Genomic DNA, 20,483 nt, shown 5'->3' with positions numbered 1-20,483 from the left:
AGATAAAAATACTATTAAAATTGACAGAAAAAAATAAAATATAATTAGACAGTTAAAATAGTAAATAGAAAAAAATGTTTTAAAATAAATATAAAAAAAAAAATATTTATCTCCCACCTGCCGCCTTGCACATTTGCACCGCCACCATGCCTCACTTCTCCTTCCTCCATCTCCTCTTCTGCCGTTATTCCGCCATCACCGCCATTCAGAGCGCCCTCTTCCCCACCGCTCTCCTGGGACTCGCTGCCTAGGCGGATTGGTTTGCTTTGCTTGCGCCGTTTCTTTGAAATGTAACCGTTAATGTCGCCGCCAGCCCGCCGTTTGCCGCCCTCGCCGAATTCTCGTTCTTCATCTTCAATATCTAAAAGAAAAGTAAATTAGTCTATGAAATCTAAAACAAAACGTTCATTTTAGTAACTATCTATTTTTTCAGGTCTCTCTCTCTATCTTCTGTAAATTTTGAACTTAAATTTATATTTCCAAAGCTAAATAAATACATTATATTTCAATCTTCCCAAATTCTTTTTCTATTTTTTAATAGAAATCCAAAATCTCAAAGTATGTTTTTCAAATACTTATAAAAAAAAATTCTATACACAATTTCTAAGATTATATTAGCTTAACTTACACTTAAAATATTGTCTTTGTCAGTAATCTAGAGGGATACGACAATGGCCGATAAATTGATGTCCATCTCCAATGATGATACACAAAATTACCCCTTATTTTGAATACAATTAGTGTTTGAAACATATGAACACTCAACTTAATGAAGCAACCAATCAAAATTCAATAAAAAAAACCAAATGTTTTTAAGCCTACGAATAAGAAAACGTTATTATAAAACTTTGGGGACCAGTGTAATTAACAGCCCAATATCCCTTCCCTCCATGGGCTGTACTCTTTTCTATTTTTTAAGTAACTAGTGGCTGTGCCATCCGGCGAGTTAAATTGAAAACTAAAATAGCCTAGCCATATAAGAAGCTTCACTAAAAGGAGAACAATATATGTTCAGTGGTTCGCCTGTCCTATTTAATCATTTGTTGTTTTATAAGAAAGTAATATCTCTAAATCGTTTTATCCTTTTGTTGATATGAAGAAAACAGAAATTTATTTCCAGTACATAGCTACTCTACAAGCCATGTCTGTCATTATGTCTGTCGGTCTGTAATGCTATTCTGATAATAAACTCTTACTTAAACCTTTCCTACCTCTCCCCTTTTTTTAGTTGCAAAGCTACTTTGTAACTTATAAATCCATATGGCCGTTCGTCCATCCGTTTTTTTCAATCAACAATGATTTATCCTGCTAACTACTTTTGTCAAGATCCCTCCAATCATTGAGCTTCTACTTTATAAGTTACTTTGTGTATTGTTTAATTTGTATGCTACGCTAATTTCTTAGGTAATTGTACTTGTGTTGAAGACAAAGCTTTTATCTTCAAAATATATTTCAATTAAGTTTTCTTTTTTCTTCAAAACAAGAACTAACTTACACCATACTTTTTTGTTAAAAAAGTTAAATAAAATGAGAAATTTAAAGATGTATTTTATATTTAAATTGAATTAAATATACATTTGCACACACTCAAACATAAATTGTAAAAATAAGATGGTGGGACAATTAGGGAACGTTTGGTATTAAGGTAGTAAGCGAATGGGCGTTGGAGAGGGGGTGGGGGTACAATGCACTCTGACATTCATAGAATAGCTTTGCTCTTAAAGATATGGGTAAATTATTTAGTTACAGTAGTTAAAATAAATCCAAAAATAAGGCAAATAGATGAACAGATGAATATGTTGATCGAGATAATTTGATAAAAATAGACATTCATTTAGAAAAGACACTATTTTATAGTAGGACGGATAGACAGTATGGTAGATAGACAGATAGAAAGTTGAAAAACATCAGCAAAAAGATTTTTATTTCTAAAACTTTTGGAAAATATAAATTTAGAATTATTTTACAAGACAACAAAAAATAAATAACTAAAAATAGCTAACGAGGATTTTTGTAGATTAAAAAATTTTTCCGCATATCTATCTAATAAATGTAAAATTGAATTAGTTTTTTTTTCAAAATTGTTTTGACCTTCAGATAAACGTTTAAACATACCTTACTTCTAGAGAAGCTGCGCTATTTGAAAATAATTTGTTGTTTTATGTGGAAACTTTATATGAAATTTGTGTCCTGTTTTTATATATTATTTATATGTTTCTTTATCTATATCAATTTATTTTCCAATTAGATGATGCTAACAAAATATCTATCTATCATTGTATGTTTGTTAAATATATATAACTATCATATAACTAGTTATACAGAATAATAATTATACATCGTAAAAAATATGTCAATAACCGTGTGTCTGCCTTAATATATGTCTTAAAATGTGACTTTTTTGTTCATTAGTCTATCTAAACCTTACTTTCTATTGTTTATATTTGTCTTGTTAGTTTGTCTTTTTCTTTGTCTGTACTCCTATTTGCCCGTTTGTCTATCTGTGTGTCTGTCAATCTATGTATACCTGAATTGGAAGGACTGGCAGAATCCTCTTCATGTGTCCTGTGGCCGCTGTAGGCCGAATCCGGCGCCATCGAGCCGTCAAATCTCATACTGTGTTCTGGGGGCGGGGGGCTGCTGCTGAACTGTGCAGGGGACGATTCACCGCCGCCAAGTCCGCGGCGCATTTGCGGGGGCGAAGAGGATGTGGCCTCGTAGGAGGGAGGGGAGGAGCTGCGGGGATCGCGGCCCATATTTTCGCCCCCACTCTCGCCGCCCTCATAATCTGATTCTGACTGGGATGGTTGTAGGACTTGCGCAGCTATTTGTTGCTGCAGGGCGCTGCCCAGGGCTGAGGAGTGCTGCTGACCAAGGCCGCTGACACTGCTGCCAGTCACTGCTGCCACAGCCTGCATTCTAGATAGATAGATAAACTATTAGACAGATAGATTAATAAATTGATTTTTGATAATAAGATAAACAAACATTTGAAATGTAGGTTAGGTAGTTAGATAGATTCATCAATAAACAGATCTTTAAATGAATACCTAATAAAAATCATCTTGAATAATATTTATTTCTAAAAATATATAAGAAATACAACTTTTTATTACATAAAGAATTGTGTAATTACTCAAATTTCAGCTGAATACATTATTCTATTAAAACAATTAATAACGAAACAAGGATAGAAAATACCCATTAGTAGCAAAGCTTATTAAAATATATCCCATGATATTATGAACAGACGGACGGGCAATGTAAATCATAAAGTAGATTAACATTTGTCAGAGAAATATTCACAAAAAAATCAGTTTTGTAGACTTGTACCTGAAATGACAATACCACAAGAAAAATCAATTATCGTTGTTTAAGCTGTCTATCTCAAAAAAATCATTCCTCTACAAATATACAGAAAAAGAAAGTTATACAGCAGAGCTGCTATACTAAAATATCAGAAAATGTAATAATTAGGAAAAGAAATAAAAAGCATATATTTTTTCTGTTATAATTACACTTAAATATAGAATTTAATGTTATAATGGGTAGGTGTTAACTGGTAATTATTTTTATTGGTGTTTTTTATACAAGGCAAAAGAATATTTTTGAAAATAGCCATAAATTTTACTTTGGTAAATAATTTTCTATTTTGATTTAATACATTAGTTTCATAATGATTCTTAATTTAGGTATTTAAAGAAAATGTCATATTTAGTGAATTATTAAAATAAAAATATAACACTTGTCTGTGTTAAGAATATAATCATAGCATAAATGCAAAAACGTCTTTATTTGATTTTCTTTGATAAATCGTCTTAATTTTGTGGCTATTACTACAACGAACACATATTCATTTAAATAATTCTTTTAAAATACGTTTATGTCAATAATGGGAAATTATGTGTTTTAGCAAGTTTTATTATTGACTTTACTTCGGTTTTAAGTTGCGGGCCAACTCTACAAGTATAAACTATTTAGGCAGGGAAGGGGCTTTAAGGTGTAAATTATGCTGGTACCCAAAGCTTCATAAAATCTGTATTGGTTGGTTTAAGCAAGTAATTTCCAACCAATAATTGTAATCTACAGAAGGGATAATTTTATATCATCATTAGGGATGTTCATCAATTTATCGTATATTTTCTTGTCCCTAAAGATTTGTCGTTGGTATATTTTTTAATGTAACAATGGCATTTGACTATTGTAGGACAAAATTAATTAAACGGAATAACTAAGAGAATTATGAAATAAGAGAAAATATACAAAAAGGCCCCGCTACTAAAAATTGGAATAGTCCTTGATATAAATATATGGTTTTTAACGTGTTTAATTCCATATACATTAAATTATTAGTCTGAATTAAGTTATTAAATTGTATGCGAAGCTTAGTTTAAAGATTTCTCATGAAATATATTAAAAATTATGAAGTCATTTTTAATTTTTGATGTTTTTAGTAATAGATTTAAGAATTTAGGTCAAACAACGACAATTATATCCATGTATAGGGCAGAAATTATAAGGTAAAATAATAAAAAATAACTTTTAAAGCTTGTTCAGAAAATGTAGAAACTATTTTGCCTTGTAAATTAATCTCTCGAGCAGTGTATTCTCAAAAGGACGTACAGACGAACACATAATTATCTATAGAGTAGCCTCGCTGATGATAACGTCGAGACAAAAAATTATTCATTATTAAATTTAATCAAAAACTTTTTTCTTAACTTTTTTTGTTTTATTCTTGACATAGTTAAAGTTTTAATATATTTTTTTTATTAATATTAATAAGATAAAGTCTAAGTTAAATTAAATATTTAACTTTTTTTGTCTAGAACTTTGAATTTATATTATCAACCATTATATATAAGCATCACCCCAAGAGGGTGTTTTGAGTCCCCCCTCTCTAACTTTCATTAATGATATGAAAAAATCTTAGGGGTGGATGAAGTATCCCCCGGGATATTTCTCTTGGGGGGGGGGGGGGGAGGGGTAAGGGATTTTCCAAATAACTATGCATATAAAGCTTTACTGCTAAGGAACAGACAAACAAACATTCGAACTTTTAAAGCAATAAAATTAAATACAAAATAATATAAAATTGTAAAGTAATATTGACATTTAGAATTTTACCAATAAAAGTTGACTTAAAATATCTACAAGAATGTCGATATATAATTGAAGACATCAAATTTTTATGTCATTTCAAATATCTATCTATGCTTTATAACATGTACTTTTTATATATCTTTTAAATAGATAGATAGATTTTTATTTTAAATATATATTTTTATAAGGGAGAATAGATGGTTATTGAGAATAGAAATAGAAAAACAGAAAAGATTCTCATAGATAGATAGATGTATGGATGGATAGATGTATAGAATGATGAGTAGGTTATATACATTGATATAGGGTAAAAAGAGAGATAGATTAAAAGATAATAGAAAAAAGAGTAGATGAATAAATAGTTTATAAAAAAAATAGATAGATGATTAGATAAAAATAGATAGATAGGCTAATAGATAAATAAATTTATAGACATTTACCTGATAAAGTTTCAGACTACAGGTCTCCAAGTTAACAGGTTCTTACTTTGGCTCTTGACATACCTGGAAATAGATAATTTTAATAATGAAATAGATAATATAGATAAATGCAGAGATAAATTTGAAAGAAGAAACATTTAAAATTTCACTTAGAAATCGATTTGGAGTTATGATAATTAATGGCTTTATACTTATGTAATTTTAAAATCAATTTTATCAAAAATTGATTGTTCTCTCTCTCTATCTCTTTTTCTTTCTCTCTCTATATCTATCTTTTTTCTCTATCTCCTTCCCTTCAGCTAATTTATTAGGCAAAAGTAATTAAAACTCGGAAAATTTATCACATTGAAAAAAATAAATGTTTCTACGATTGAGCCAACAATTGTAGTAAAATTGAGGAAAAATATTGAGAATCAAAATGTTTCAGCAATGCTACTGTAATGCTCTTTTTTCATTACTTTTTAAGTTGGGGAGGGGCAATTTGTTCTTGCCCCCCCCCCCTCCCACCCCGAAAATTAGCCTGAACCACAGATTCCTTTTTGGTGGTTTAGGGGCAATACCATTAAAAATAAATGGTTTTACGGTGTGCCAAATATATATTAATCACAAACGACGAATTTCAACTATTAAAAAACTAGGATAAACACATCCAAAGGCATAACAACACATGTGCCAAATTATTAGAATAACCCTTTCAAAAAATAAACTTTAAAATATTGCAATAAAATTACAAAAAGCTAAATAATGATTACGGTCAAACATCACATCAATTAAAGAAATGCTACGCACATAGAAAAAAATGACTGAAATTGTTTCAAAAAGTCCTTTTGACATAATTTAAAATTAATTACTTTTTTCCACGGAAAATAATGATTTATTATTTTAATTTAGGTACATAAAATCAAGGTTTTTCAATTAAAGATTGGAAAATGTTTGAATATTATTACAACAAACATAACAATAATGATATCTAAATTATCTTAATGATAAAAAAAGTAAGATAGAAGTCTGAAATTTCGTATGAAGATTCCTCTATTTTATTGTTTTTCCACCTTTAAATAATCTAGTGCATAATTTTATTCTTGTATTAATTAATTTTTAACTTTTTAGAAAATTATAATAAAGGGCTTCATTGAAAATAATAATTTTTTTATACAAATTATTTAACCGTCTATTTATCTATCTATCTATATTGATTTGAAATATTCATTTCTTTCTATCTCACTGTCTATCTATCTACCTATCTATCTATCAAATGTGTGGAGAGTTAATTTATGAAAAAATCATTAGGCAAAATTTTACACTATATATTTTCAGTAATTATATCTATCTATCTAATTATCTATCTACCTATCTATCTAATTGCAGGGTCTGTTTTGAACTAAATGGAACTTTTACAAATTAACTTTTATTTTCAAAATGAACATTCAAATTTCTGTGGGGGAGGGGGATTTAATGGAAATATGAAATTTTAGGAGGGCGAGAAGGGAGTGGGGGGGGATTTATGTTTCATATAAATTATGTTCATTCAACATTCAAAGGGAAATAAAATTCCCCCTCCTAAAATGAACTTTAAACCATTTCCCAACCCCCAACAAACCAACAAATAAATCCCCCCCCCCCCCGTAGTGTTAAATTATTTTTCAAAATGATAGGTTCATATTTATTGAAGTTTTACATTTGTAGAAATTGTAGCAAAACTGTCAATTTTTCCAAATTTGTTTAAAGCGATGCTTTCCGCAAAGGATAGCTTTGATCTTTCAATTTAAACATGTCAGAAATGTTCCATCGATTATAAACTTGACAAAATTTAGGTAAAATTTAGTATTTTTGCAAAATAAGATTGTAAATTATAATGAATTTTAGTAGAATCACAAATATTTTGTTGTTTTATATGGACGCAAATTTGTGAAATCAATGGTTTTAGTAATTTTATAATTTATATCCACATTACAAATCATAGGAACCCAATATAAATATTTACAAAATAATAAACTAATGCGATTTACTTTATAAATTCACCTTTTACCATTTTCTTTCTGGAACATTATTTTCTAAATTAAGGAGACGTCCATAACATCCTTGTAATACAATTGTTTGTTTTATGTCAAATTAAGTATGTCGAACTTTTCATTAGACTATTTATATGTCAATATTATGTCAGCCATTACCACTTTATATCAAGCCAAAGTCGATGTAAAAAATATTTCGAGCGTATAGCATGTCGATATTATGTCAGTCAAGACTGCTTTTTGTCAATCCATATAGTGGACATAAATCCTCTAAATTGCATTTTGAATATAATGCAAACTATTTGGTAATTTTCTTCAAGCATATTTTTTATTAGCATGCTGTTAGATAAAATTTTATTATATTTGCTACGCTGCTAATAGATATTGTCATTCCTATTTTATAGTGTAAAATAGTTAAAAACGGAAACATATAAAAGGTGGGATTCGTAATTGGTGTCCCATTGTCTATGAAAACTGCTGAAAAACATAAAATAGTAAGAAAAACAATGCTTCGTAAAAAATTCGAAGGAATAAAAATCGACCATCCTTACTTTACCTTATAAATTTTAGCTACCAAATACAGAATTTCACAATCTTACTTTATTATGAAATAATTTTTATTTGTCTCGCTAATCACTAAAACGATTAAAATCTCATAATGGTTTTAGGCTATTTTGTTTTTGAAGTCCTGGGTTGGTTTTCCCCCATCCCTTATCCTTATTTAAATTGAATATACTGTTGTAAAGATCGTAGTAAACAAAAACAAATGAAATCATGCTATAAAAACATATTTTACTTTTTGAACGAACACTTTTTTGATGTTCTATAAATCACCAAAAACGTCAAAATAATTTTGAAATTGTATTGTTTCAACGGTAATAAACTATTTCATACGGCGAGACGCAGACAGATAGATAGACAGATAGATAATTAGATAGATAATAGGTGGTATCAGTTGGTTAATAGATAGATAGATAGAAAAAAATAGCAATCCTACCATAGAAAGTAGTAAGATTTTCTTTGTCTGAATTTAAAGATATTAGAAATTGCTGGTCCGAACTTGTTTTACTTTTTAAGGGAAGATTAATAAATGTCTTGGATTGGTTTAGGCTATTTTCTGCTTTCCCCGCCCTCATCTAGAGGCTAGGGTCGAAACAACTAGTCATATTATGTAAAGTATTAAGTTTTTTTACTCCATCCTTAAGATCTCGCATTCTACTACATCGAAGGAGTTCTCCATTTAAGGAAAGCTTTTTATGGGTCCTATAATGATTTCTTCGAACAAAGTAAACCCCTTGATGCTAGAAGCGCAGCCGTTAGAAAATAATATGGGATGAGAAAATAAATAGTTATTAAAAGAAGAAATTGCGCTAGATAGATGGATAGATAACACACGGCAAACTTATACCACTTACAGCTCATTTAATTTTGACAATTTTTTCTTTCTCTCCTCGGCTCATGGGGCGTTTAATGAAATAAATTTTGTAAGAAAACTTAAGTTGTCTCATAACTTATATTTTATATCTTTAAATTATTATTTATCTTAGCTGTAGAAAGTTGAAATTGCCCTTTTATTTTTATTTGTCTGTCGTTTGATTGGGCTATAAAATTGTTATGAAAAATGCTTATATTTTGAAATTTATCCAAATCAAATATCTTTCTATCAAAATTGCACCCAACTAGGGTTAAACTAACCATCTAGCCCCTGCGGGCTCTATCTATCTACTATATCTATCTATTTGTCCCCAAATTAAAGTTAAAAGTTATGCTTTAAAAGATTTCAATAGACTATCGTTGGATCATTAATAAATGTACAACCCAAAGGAACAGCTAAAAATGTAAATTAGCGAAATATTTTAGTATATTAATCACCGGTGTTTTATCTAAAATTGAGGGCAAAAAACCCGCCTACCCTTATTTTGAAAATAAAGGGAGATAAAGGGGGGGGGGGGTTAGTTATGTTATCTTATTTTTGAGGAATTAAGAATCTTAAGGAAAACAATAAACCCTCAAAATATATAAAAAGAAATAATACAAAAAAAATGTCATTTTTAACTAAAACAAAATGGCACGAAAAATAGTCATAACTGTTGCAAACACTTTTTAGACATGTTTTTTACAGTTTTAAGGAAACGGCATCATTAATAAATTATGGTCAACATGACTGTCCGTTTGTTCGTTGGTCTGTCTGTCCGAAATTTTTTCCCAATTTCACAGTAATTATGACACTACAACTTTTAATTATTAATAATTATTATTTTCATTTTCAGGCGGTTTAAATCGATATTTTAATGATTTTTTTCCATGGCGCGATTTTTTTCATTAAGTTTTGATACTAATGCCTTTTTTAAAATGTAGATGCGAAGCTACTTTATAATTAGCGTGATATATATGTGTGTGTTTGTCCGTTAAACATGATAGTTAACATTGGAAAATAGCTTAAAACCATCTTAAGCCTTAAATCTGAAATAAATATCCTTAAATTATTTCACATGACCTACGTGAAGCTTTTCTGAATTACAGGACCCAATCGGTCCACTAGTTATTGGGATCTTAAGCTTCATACAAAATACCTTTCTACTTTATATAATAGGATGCTATGTAGTTTGTTATTGCTATCATAGATTTTAGGCTTCGCTTCTTTTTAATATTGTTATCCTTGTTTATAATTTTAATGATTTTTATTACACTTCAATGTATGGTTTCTACGTAATTATGGAAAATTATAAATTCATTAAAAAACCAGGACGATATAGCGTCCTTTAACAATAAATCATTGGAAATTATTGATAAATTTAAAAAAACTATTTTTACGACAATTGAGTCTTTTTTTATTCAATTTTAAGCAAGAATCCCTAGTAACTAACCAACAGACAGGCACGTTTTTCTTGTAATGTAGCTTTGATCCTTATTTTTTCTCATTAAAACCAAAGTTGATTTTTAACAACATTTTTTTTAAATTTTAAAGAAATTTTAATTAAAGTTTTGAATAAATTTTAATGAGTTAGAAAATTAAAAACCTTTTGTTATTAAAATTTCAATCAAAAGAATATAAAATTGTGTAAATTTTTAAATTATGAAATCATAAAAGTACATTTTCATGGTCTGTCTTTTAAATAAAAAAATAAAACATATTGCTTAAATCAAAGAAAAATCGTTTAAATTGAAAAATAGAATTTGACAAAAAATGATAAAATGAAAAATAAAATGTTCTTTTCCCCAATTTTGACAAATTCAATATATATTTTATTTTCATCCGTTAAAAACAATTTTTTACAGAAAATTTGATTTTAACATTTTCTTTTAATGTTTTACTTTTCATGTTTCATTTTAGTTCCGAGGGTTTTAGTAATGGGCCATTTTGCCATATGTAAAGCAAAATTATTGGTAGAATACTTTAAACACCAAATCAAGATCGAATAAAAGTACTCAAAGTTTGTAGGTATACCAATGAGAGGTTGTATTTGAAGCTATGGGTACCATTGAAATATACGGACCATTGTCCCCTCCCTCCCATTTTATGAATCATAAATAAATTAAATGATTTGATAGAAAGATAGATGGATAGATATTTATTTAGAAAGATAGATAAATGGATAGACAGTTAGATAGGTAGATAGTTGGATATAGTGGTGTGCACAGGTATATACATTTTATAAAGGTAATGTGAAAATTGTTAACAGTTGAACAATTTTACAATGATAGAAAGGGATAGATAGATAATAGATAACTCGTTTTTTCTATCTATCTACTTTTTATCATGGCTTTGAAGAATTAAAAGGTTCTTCCGCTCAGCAAATATTGATTCGGCGACAAAATATGTAAAAATAAAACAGCAAAAAAGCCATCGACAACGCAAATAAATTCAAATAGATATAAAAACCCAAGATGGCATTAGTGTTAAGTTTTTCTTATTCAATTTGTTGTTATTGCAACTTAATTTATAATGATTATATTGTCCTATTGATTCAAAACTTTGCATAATGATGCAATGAGCGTAGCATATTTAAAACCATTGTTAAACAACATATTAACAGTTTTTAACATAAATATTATAAAGATTTTGCTGTATGCTAAAATATACTTTGTGGTTCTTTAGGGCTAAAAACTTAAGTTTTAGCTTAAGCTTAAGTGTAGTTATTTCATTTCTATTGAAGAAAAAAAATTTATAAAAGTTCATTTTTTTCTTCGCATTTTATAATCGATCCAACTTTTTATTTTATACCCGTTAAATTAATAATATACCCAAAAAATTGTAAACTTAAGCACATAAAAGAAAACTCAATTTTAGAAAATTTTATTCTTTTTTCGTCCATCTTCAAAATTCTGTTTTTCTCTCACTTCTTTCTTTTTTTCTCTCCCTTTCTCTCTCTCTCTCTCTCAGGTCACACTTTTTTCTAAAGTTGAAAAATTATATTTGTCTTTTTTACTCCCATACCTCCTACCCCCCCCCCCTAACCCCCTGGACAAACAAAATTGGGGGGGGGGCTTGGGGGAATATTTCATCGCCCCCCCTTCAATTCTTTTAAGATGTCAATGTGTGTGTGTGTGTGTGTGTGTGTGTGGGTGTGGATTTGAGTGTTAACTTAGAAATGGGCAAAATAATATTGAACTTTTATCCCCTCACCACTTTTTTATCTCGTTTCATCCTCCCACCCCCCTAACTTCCTTACCTTAAAAAGAAAATTTGAAGATTTTTATATAAAATAAAAATACAAAACAGAGGGATTTATTTTTATACCTTTATATTTAAAAATATATTTCTACATATATAATCATATCGTATAACTATCATATCTTTCTCTTTGCTGAATTTTTTTTCAATCATCTATCAATCTATCTATATATCATCCATTTATCATCCATTTATCTATGTATTTATCCATTGTTAAATCTATCAACCTATTTGTCTATCCCTACATCTATCTATCTATCCATCCATTTGTCTATCCCAACACCTATCTATCCATCCATCCATCCATTTGTCTATCCCTACACCTATCTATTCATCCATCCATCCATTTGTTTATCCCTATATCTATCTATCCATCCATCCATGTATCTATCCAACTATTTTCTTTTTAACAAATCATCCATCCATCCAGCATTTACTTAAGTTTAAGTGACTTAGTAATCTCACATTTCTTCTATATTTTTACTCCTTTTGTCATCTTTTTGTCCTTTTATGCACAGTGGCCAAAAATAATGACACAGGAGCTTTTAAAATATTGTAGGTTTTTAATTGTCCTTTTTTGGACGTCTATGTTCTGATTAGTCTGTTTTGAATAATACAAATTGAAAGCTATGGAGGGCGAACACTTTGTGTTATTTGAAACTCCGTTTTATATCAATGTTTTTCCCACAGTGAATTTGCTTCATGTCAAAACTAACAAATGACATAATTTTCTCAACCTTTTACAATTATCAACTTGGACATATATTTTCTATCTATCTACCCACTCTTCTATCTATATATCTACCTACCTATCTCATTTACTTTCTTTATTTTTATCTTGTTATATGTCTTTATTCTTAATACAGTATCTGATTTATTTAATATCTATCTATCTCTTTTTAATTTATCTATTTATCTGCACTTACATCTATTTATCTCCCCACTCTATCCTTATATCTAATTCACCTTTCTACCCATTATAAAATTTTCTCTTTTGATTTATGAAACACTTACATTTATTTTGGCACAATATTACTCAAGGTTTATTTTCTAAAAGCCATAGAAAACACACATTAAACTGACCCTTAGACACCCACCCACATACATGTACTGTACACTAAGATGCATTAAACATTACATTTACTAAAGATGACACAAGTTTTTCTATATTATTACTGTATTACTGTCTACTGTTCCTATAAAAGATATAATGCTGATCTACTCTTAGACATAATTGTTTCTGTCTAAAAAGTCTTTTTAATATCCAACTTTTATGTTAAGTTACTTTAGTGTAAATATAATAATATTTCTTATTAGATAAAGTGGTCGAGAGGTGAAATAAACATTAAACACGACGTTTTGACCATGCCAGTATTTATGTCTATCTATCTATCTATCCAACTACATATCTGCTTGTTTATCTGTCTATCTATCTACCTATCTTTCTTTCTATCCATGTCTATCTATCTATCTAAGAAAAAGTTAATGCAATACAATGTAGAAATTGAGCCAAACTTTCTTCAACAAAAAAGTGTGAAAGCAAATCCGCTAAATATTGAGAAAGATTCCGAAAACAATATGTTTTGTCTTACAATGATTATTTAAAAGGTGAAAAAGTTGAAGGCATAATAGTTGTTCTATATTTATTTAAATACTTTTAATTATTGGCTATTTCAGCACTGGGAAGCCTTTGCAAACGTGGGGACTCCTGCAACTTGAAAAGAGAGAAAAAGTTTAAATGAAAAAACAATTGATTAAATTTAAGGTTTAAAAATCTAATCACAGAACTAGAGGCCGCCAGAAGAGAGATAGATGGATATGTGGATGGATGGATATATATATATAGATTGATGGATAAATTGATAAGATAGATGGATAGATAAGTAGCAATAAGGATAGATGGCTTGATGGATAGCTAGATGGTTAAGTAAATAGATGAATAATTAGATGAATACAAAGTTAGATATGTAGATAAGTAGATAGATGTACACATTGATAGAATGCTAGATAAATAGATGGATAGTTAAATGGATAGATCAATGGATAGATTAATGGTTAGATCGATGGATGGATAAATAGATAGATGGATTGAAACTCACATGTATTGTATTTGAGACAGATATGTAAATATAGAAGGAAAGAATATTTTGTTTACAAAAATGAAAAATTAATAATCACTCAACCTCAGTAATATTTTTCAAAAAAGTTATAATATAAGCCAAAAAGAAGTATAAAGAGCAAAGAATTGAAATAAAAATTTCATTCCAAAAATATAAAACACAATAAAATGTATCTTCTCACACACACACACACACACACATTCGCAAATTTCAGTGCAATGCGAATGGAAATTTTTGCAAAATTTTAAGATGAAAAAGATAGTTTTGGGCTTTCTCTCCCCTCTTGTTCTGTCTTTTTTGCTACCCCCTCTCCCTACTCTTTTCCCCCTCTAGTTGCTAGCTGGAATAGAATTTAGATTTAGAATAATTCGGAATATAAATTATTCCATTACATTTTTCTTACAGGGTGAGAAGCTATTTTATAAGAAAATTTTTATTTTAAAGTTTTCATTGAAAATTTATGTGTTTTTTCGTAAAAGGCTTAAGATTTGTTTTAAATAACTGTCAATTATATAAATACTAAAAGCAGAAGACAGAAAAATAGACTAAAACCATTCTAAGACATAAATCTAAAAATGAAACAGCCTAAAAGTATCTTTGGACTTATATGCAGCTTCTACAAACTAGAGAACTCAATCAATTGAGTAGCGACCGAAATCTTAAGTTACAGACAATAAACCTTACTACTTTATAGAATAACTAGTTTCTTCGTCCTTAGCCTCTAGGGGAAGGCGGGAGATCTCAGAAAAATAGCCTAAAACCAAAAATATATTTCTAAAGCTTTCCTAACCTAGAGTATAACCTGTTTGGAGTAGCAATTTCCGAAATCTTAAGCTTCAAACTTACTAATTTTATTACAGGATATTATTATTATTATTTATTAGGTTTTCAAGATTTATATTATAACAATAATAAAAAGAAAATACTTATCCAAAGAGGCAACTTTTTATAAAAACCCTGTATGTTACAAAAATACATATATGTACATTTTTTTCATTTTTTATTTGAAGAAAATTCTCTTTATTTTGTTCATATTTCTGCCCAATGCATTTTTTCATACTTTTTCATAACTCAATTTTAAAATTTTGCATTTTTCATATGTTTTTTTTTAGTTTTATCCTATAAACAAAAATTGTACAATTTAAAACAAAATATTGATTGAAAAAATCCTCAAAAAATTTAACCACAGTTTGTTTTTTAATATTTTGACACGGCGGGACAAAATCAATTATAAAAAAGTGTTAAAATTTAACATTTTTTGTTACTAAATCGCTTTTTTAATCTTTCATCGCTTGATAGAGAGATTAAATTGGGAATTAAATGGGGTGGTTAAAAAACACAGTAGGATATAGTTTGATATCTTAATTAACAAATCTTTCTTCTATTGATCCAGTGATCATATGTTTCTATCTTTTTTTTTATATCTTTTTTCCTAATATATCTTTGCTTGAATAAAACAAAAAATCTTGAGTTCCTTTTACCTCTTTTAGTTAGGAATTGTTTGTTATTTTTTGCCTTTCAACAAGACTTAGGTACTAAATCATGTATAATATTTGACATACTGGTACATAAATGAAATTGGTGTTTTTATTACATCAAAATAGTATAAACTAGTAAGATTAAGATTTTTAAAAAGCCTTAGCTTTTAAACTTTCACAAATGCCTATATTTTTCCAATAGTAAAATCAAAGTAAAAATATGTTATAGGGGAAAACAACAATAGCTATATAGATAATCCCTAAAAATTCCCTTTTTTGAAAAAAAAATTGTGCTGATAGCGCGTGTTCGTAAAAAAGTCCATTTATTTTATAACAATGGGTTTTTTCAACGTGTCATTCCCTAAAAAACACACTTAAAAAGGAACTTCGCACCTTTCATTTTTTCACAAAATCTTTAATGATTAATTATAATTTAATCTAATGTGTCTAAACCATTGCACATTGCATTGTAACTTGTATAAGAGTTATAACTGTGCTTTGAGATGCTACTTTGAAAGCTAAGACATGCTCTTTTTTCTTTCAACGTTTAAGTGTTTGACATAGCAACAATGATGATTTTTAATGCTATTTCATCACCAAAAAAAACAATATTTTTTTCTATCTAAAACACAAAATTTTCAGTTTTGAATTACGTATTGAAAACAAAACTCTAAGATGTTCTCTTTAAACCATTATTTAAAAGAAGCATAAAGCCCTATTATTAAAAAAGAATAAAATACCAAAAAACACTTATTTTATGAATTTTTAATTGGTTCTGGATTTGTTTCAGATAGATAGATACATTGACAGTTATTTAATAATATAGATAGAAAGAAAGATAATTAATGCTAAAGATAGAAAGATAGATAATTAAATGATAGAAAGATATAAACTGATAAAAATTCTAAGATGGGTTTTCAATTAATTTTACAATGAATTTCATTAGTGACCCTCTCACTCACTCTCTTTCTCTTTATCTCTCTCTTTATCTCTCTCTCTCTCTCTTTCTCTCACTCTTAGACTTTTTCTGTCTTTTTTTATTCTTCTCTTTTTCTTACTTTTCAATTAAGCTTTCTTATATGGAATAATATTTTACCTTTAAATTTTAAATCTATTTGTTATTTAATATTTTAGACTTTGTCCAAGACCAAATAAAAGGTATCTTAAGACAATGGACGATTAACTGATGTACATACACCTTCAAGAATGAAATTATTGGTTAATAAGTTATGACACTACTAGTTTTAAACCAAACAATCAAAGTTCAATTAAAGTTTTGGATCCAACTAATAGAAAATAGTGTAATTTACAGTGTCATCATGTTCCCTCCAATTCCATCTTAGCAAAACCAAATAAGCTTTTTAAAAATGTAAATCCTTTTTTAATTTGTCTTTAATATTGTTTGCTTATTTTTGTTTCATCTAATATCGAGTATTTTAAAATTGTTAAGCATGTAAAAAATCAAACTATGTTTTTGATTAAAAAAGATGTTTATGATTTTAGTTTTAAAGACCAATTCATTTTTTAACACTTTTTTATATGACTTTAGATTATAACAATTCCCAATTAACATTTGAATGAGAGTTTATGTTATTCATAAAAAGGGTAAAATCATCTTTGGTACATCATTGATTAAAAGACAATAAACTCCTTTATCTTAATAATTTTTTCTTTTAGTGTAGTTTCTATAATTTCTAAAAAGAAAAAAACTTACTTTAAATAATCTTGAATATCACATAAGTAATAACTTTGGTATTTATTATTTTATCTTTCAAAATCACTTTTATTTTATAATATTATTTTATGATAACTAAAAAGTTTGTATTTCCAAAAGTGGGTGATTTGTGATTTGTCGCCCCTGTTATAATGTTCACTTTTAAGGGTATAACACCGCACTAGTATAAAATTTCCTATTTTTCAAAAATTTTTCGAAGTCCCTGTTTTAGTGCCGTCCCTTTTACGTGGGGGGAGAAACCGTACCCCCTTTTTTACCCCCCCCTCTCTTTCTCCTAATTTTCCCCTTTACATCTGAAGCGCTCTTAGAGTCATATGAGAGAGAGAGAGAGAGGAAGTGCGAAGAGAGAGGGGATATGAGAGCAAAATAAAAAGAAGGGGGTCACAACTAAAGGGGGGTGATATGGAAATGTGTATTGGGGAATTTTAAAAGGATATATATGGGGGGGAAATGATAGAAAGATACACAATGGTTTTATTAAAAGGGGGTAGAAGGGTAAGGAGGGGGGGGGGGGGATTTTTGCTTCCATTTAAAAGATCTCTTAATAAGTTCAAACAAATGTTAAATTTTGGAAAGCAATTGTTTTTACAATTAATAAATCTAATCTCATGTCTATAACTCTATTAAGAATGTTATACATTTATCTTTTTTTAAGTCATATCTTATTCTATTTATAATCTTGTATATATCTAAAATAGATTTACTATTAAAATGTACAGTGTGACGTTTTGTCTATTCGTCTGGTCGTCTCTCTGTGTGCAGCATTAAATGTATGAGCTTCGCTACTAATGGATGTTGCTTTTAGATAATTAGGATCAGTCCGTACGTGGGTCTGTCCGTAGTTCGTAAGGGATATTTTTTATTGTTAATTTTGGCATGTTATAATTTAATAATTATAATTTTAAACTTTGCATGATAAATCATAAATCCTGTACATATTGGAAAGAAGAGCAACTCTATAATGGTTACCAAAAGCTACATGATTATAAACCCATAACTTAGAAACGGACGTCATAAATGATGAATAGAAAAAGAACAGACAAAATATTTCAAAAGTAGCTGCGCTACTAATAAACAAATAGATAGTTTTGTGTAAAAATTATTTTTACCAATAAAAATATTTGAGCTACATAGTTTGTTAAAAGAACAGCAAAAAAAGTTATTTCTATTTAGCTATGTGTTATGACTTAAATATTTTAAAACATACAATTTTGTATATATATTTTTATCCCATTAGATTTATTAAGACAAAGTGACAACAAAAGCATCTCTATAATATATTTAGTTTGAAGCTTAAGATTTCAATAACTTCCAATTTGATTGAATTTTCTTTTTAAGGGAAGCTTTACAGATGTCCCAATTGATTTCATGCTATTTTATTCTTAGATTTAAGCCTTTGAATGGTTTAAAGCTTTTTCTCGACTAAATAGCTAAATTGATTTAAAACAATTTTGTGGCTATTTTAACAGTTTTGTATTTAGCCAAGCCACTCTATAAGTAAACCATGTTCGTACGTCAGAATAACGTCATTGCGTCACAATGAAAAAGTTCTCTAGCTTACTAGATTACGTGATTTTCTATTAATAGTGGGTTTAATCCTAATATATATTTTAAAAGCGAAGCTTTTCTATAAATAGGGTTGGTTGTACGTCGGTCCGTAGGTCCGTACGTCCTTCCGTAACATATAGCTTATTTCATTTAATTTAGGCATGTTAGAATTGTCCTATCGATTTCAAACTTTGAATTATGATTCCTGTAGTAGTTAGATACGATTTAGGAAACGTAGCAACTCTATCATCGTTACCAGAATGTCCGTAAGTCCATTTTATACATGTTAATTTTTAACTTTTTTAACAACAACTTTTTATGCGATAAATTCATCTGATTGATCAGATTTTTGTAGTACTGATTTCTATTACTATAAGACACTATATTATAAGCAAAGCATCTCTATAATGAAGTCCTAAAAAAATTCAGTATGTCCTTAAACAGTATTCTCTATTTAAGAAGTTTTGCAACAAATTTACGTATAATTTTGCCAAAACTTATATGTATATTTATTATATTTTGTATATTCAGTTCTGAAACTCTACAAGAGTTAATGATCGTCTGTCATACCGTTTCAGAGCTTCGCTTTTATGGATATTGTCATCCTTGTTACATGTACAAACTTTCTGTTTTTAAATAACTCTGTTCAATGTTGTTTTTTTCATCCAAGCTCCAATGCTTCGCTAACTATGGATATAATTGTCCTTGATATAGATAGCAAATTTGACTGTTTTGCTAGGACATCTAAAATATTAGATACGGATAGAAAATGGGGAAAAATTTCTGGAAACAGTTAAAAACTTATTCAACAACAAAACCACCAACGCCACAAACAGCAGACAATATTGTCAGTTGAGTAGGTGTTGAGCTCGAGTACATGGTATGTCATACCATAGAATTAAAAAATGTACCGTCTTCATAAGCCTTTAAAACATAAACATGTAATTATAACTTCAAGATAAAGAATAGGCAATTAAATGGTTTATTTTATCTATTATTGACAAGTTTGTCACTGAATTTTTAGTACTACCAGGTAGGCTAAGGTCATGCAATCAAACTGGTTAATATCCAATAGTTATCATTTAACTATAATTAGATTTGACTTTATAGCTTATTTACACAAACACCATTCCCGTATCTAATATTTTACGATTGTATTTCTAGAAAAATTAGAAGAAATATCTTTGTTTTCATATCATAATGCTTAAGCTGTATATAATTAATAAATGGATAAATAGATAAAAAAAAGGAATAAATGGATGGATGAAAGGATGATTAGGTAAACATATAAATTGATTAAATAAGGGATTGATGGATTTATTGATTCATATAAACACTTAAAAGATGTATAGATGGATGGATTGAAGGGTGA

At 28.6% G+C, this 20,483-nt stretch overlaps 1 protein-coding gene across 2 annotated transcripts in view; it reads right to left on the bottom strand.

Moving 5' to 3' along the window:
* The window catches only part of LOC145306054 (uncharacterized), a 115,112-nt gene that overhangs the window by 6,240 nt on the left and 88,389 nt on the right, over positions 1–20,483 (bottom strand). Inside the window, exons 1-4 of one of the 2 annotated variants that reach the window (XM_080147983.1) lie at positions 17,543–17,725; positions 5,544–5,606; positions 2,528–2,919; positions 118–361 (exon numbers count right to left, since the gene is read on the bottom strand). In XM_080147983.1, the coding sequence (XP_080004109.1) occupies positions 118–361; positions 2,528–2,918 (635 nt within the window). In that variant the 5' untranslated portion in view covers position 2,919; positions 5,544–5,606; positions 17,543–17,725. Of the gene's footprint in view, positions 1–117; positions 362–2,527; positions 2,920–5,543; positions 5,607–17,542; positions 17,726–20,483 lie in introns of those variants that run through there. The other variant, XM_080147982.1, reaches the window with a different exon arrangement.

The sequence above is a fragment of the Acartia tonsa genome, chromosome 14, assembly GCF_053477335.1.
Source record: "Acartia tonsa isolate MP-2025a chromosome 14, ASM5347733v1, whole genome shotgun sequence".
Classification (NCBI taxonomy): domain Eukaryota; kingdom Metazoa; phylum Arthropoda; class Copepoda; order Calanoida; family Acartiidae; genus Acartia; species Acartia tonsa.
This window is presented reverse-complemented; position numbering and strand designations above follow the sequence as displayed.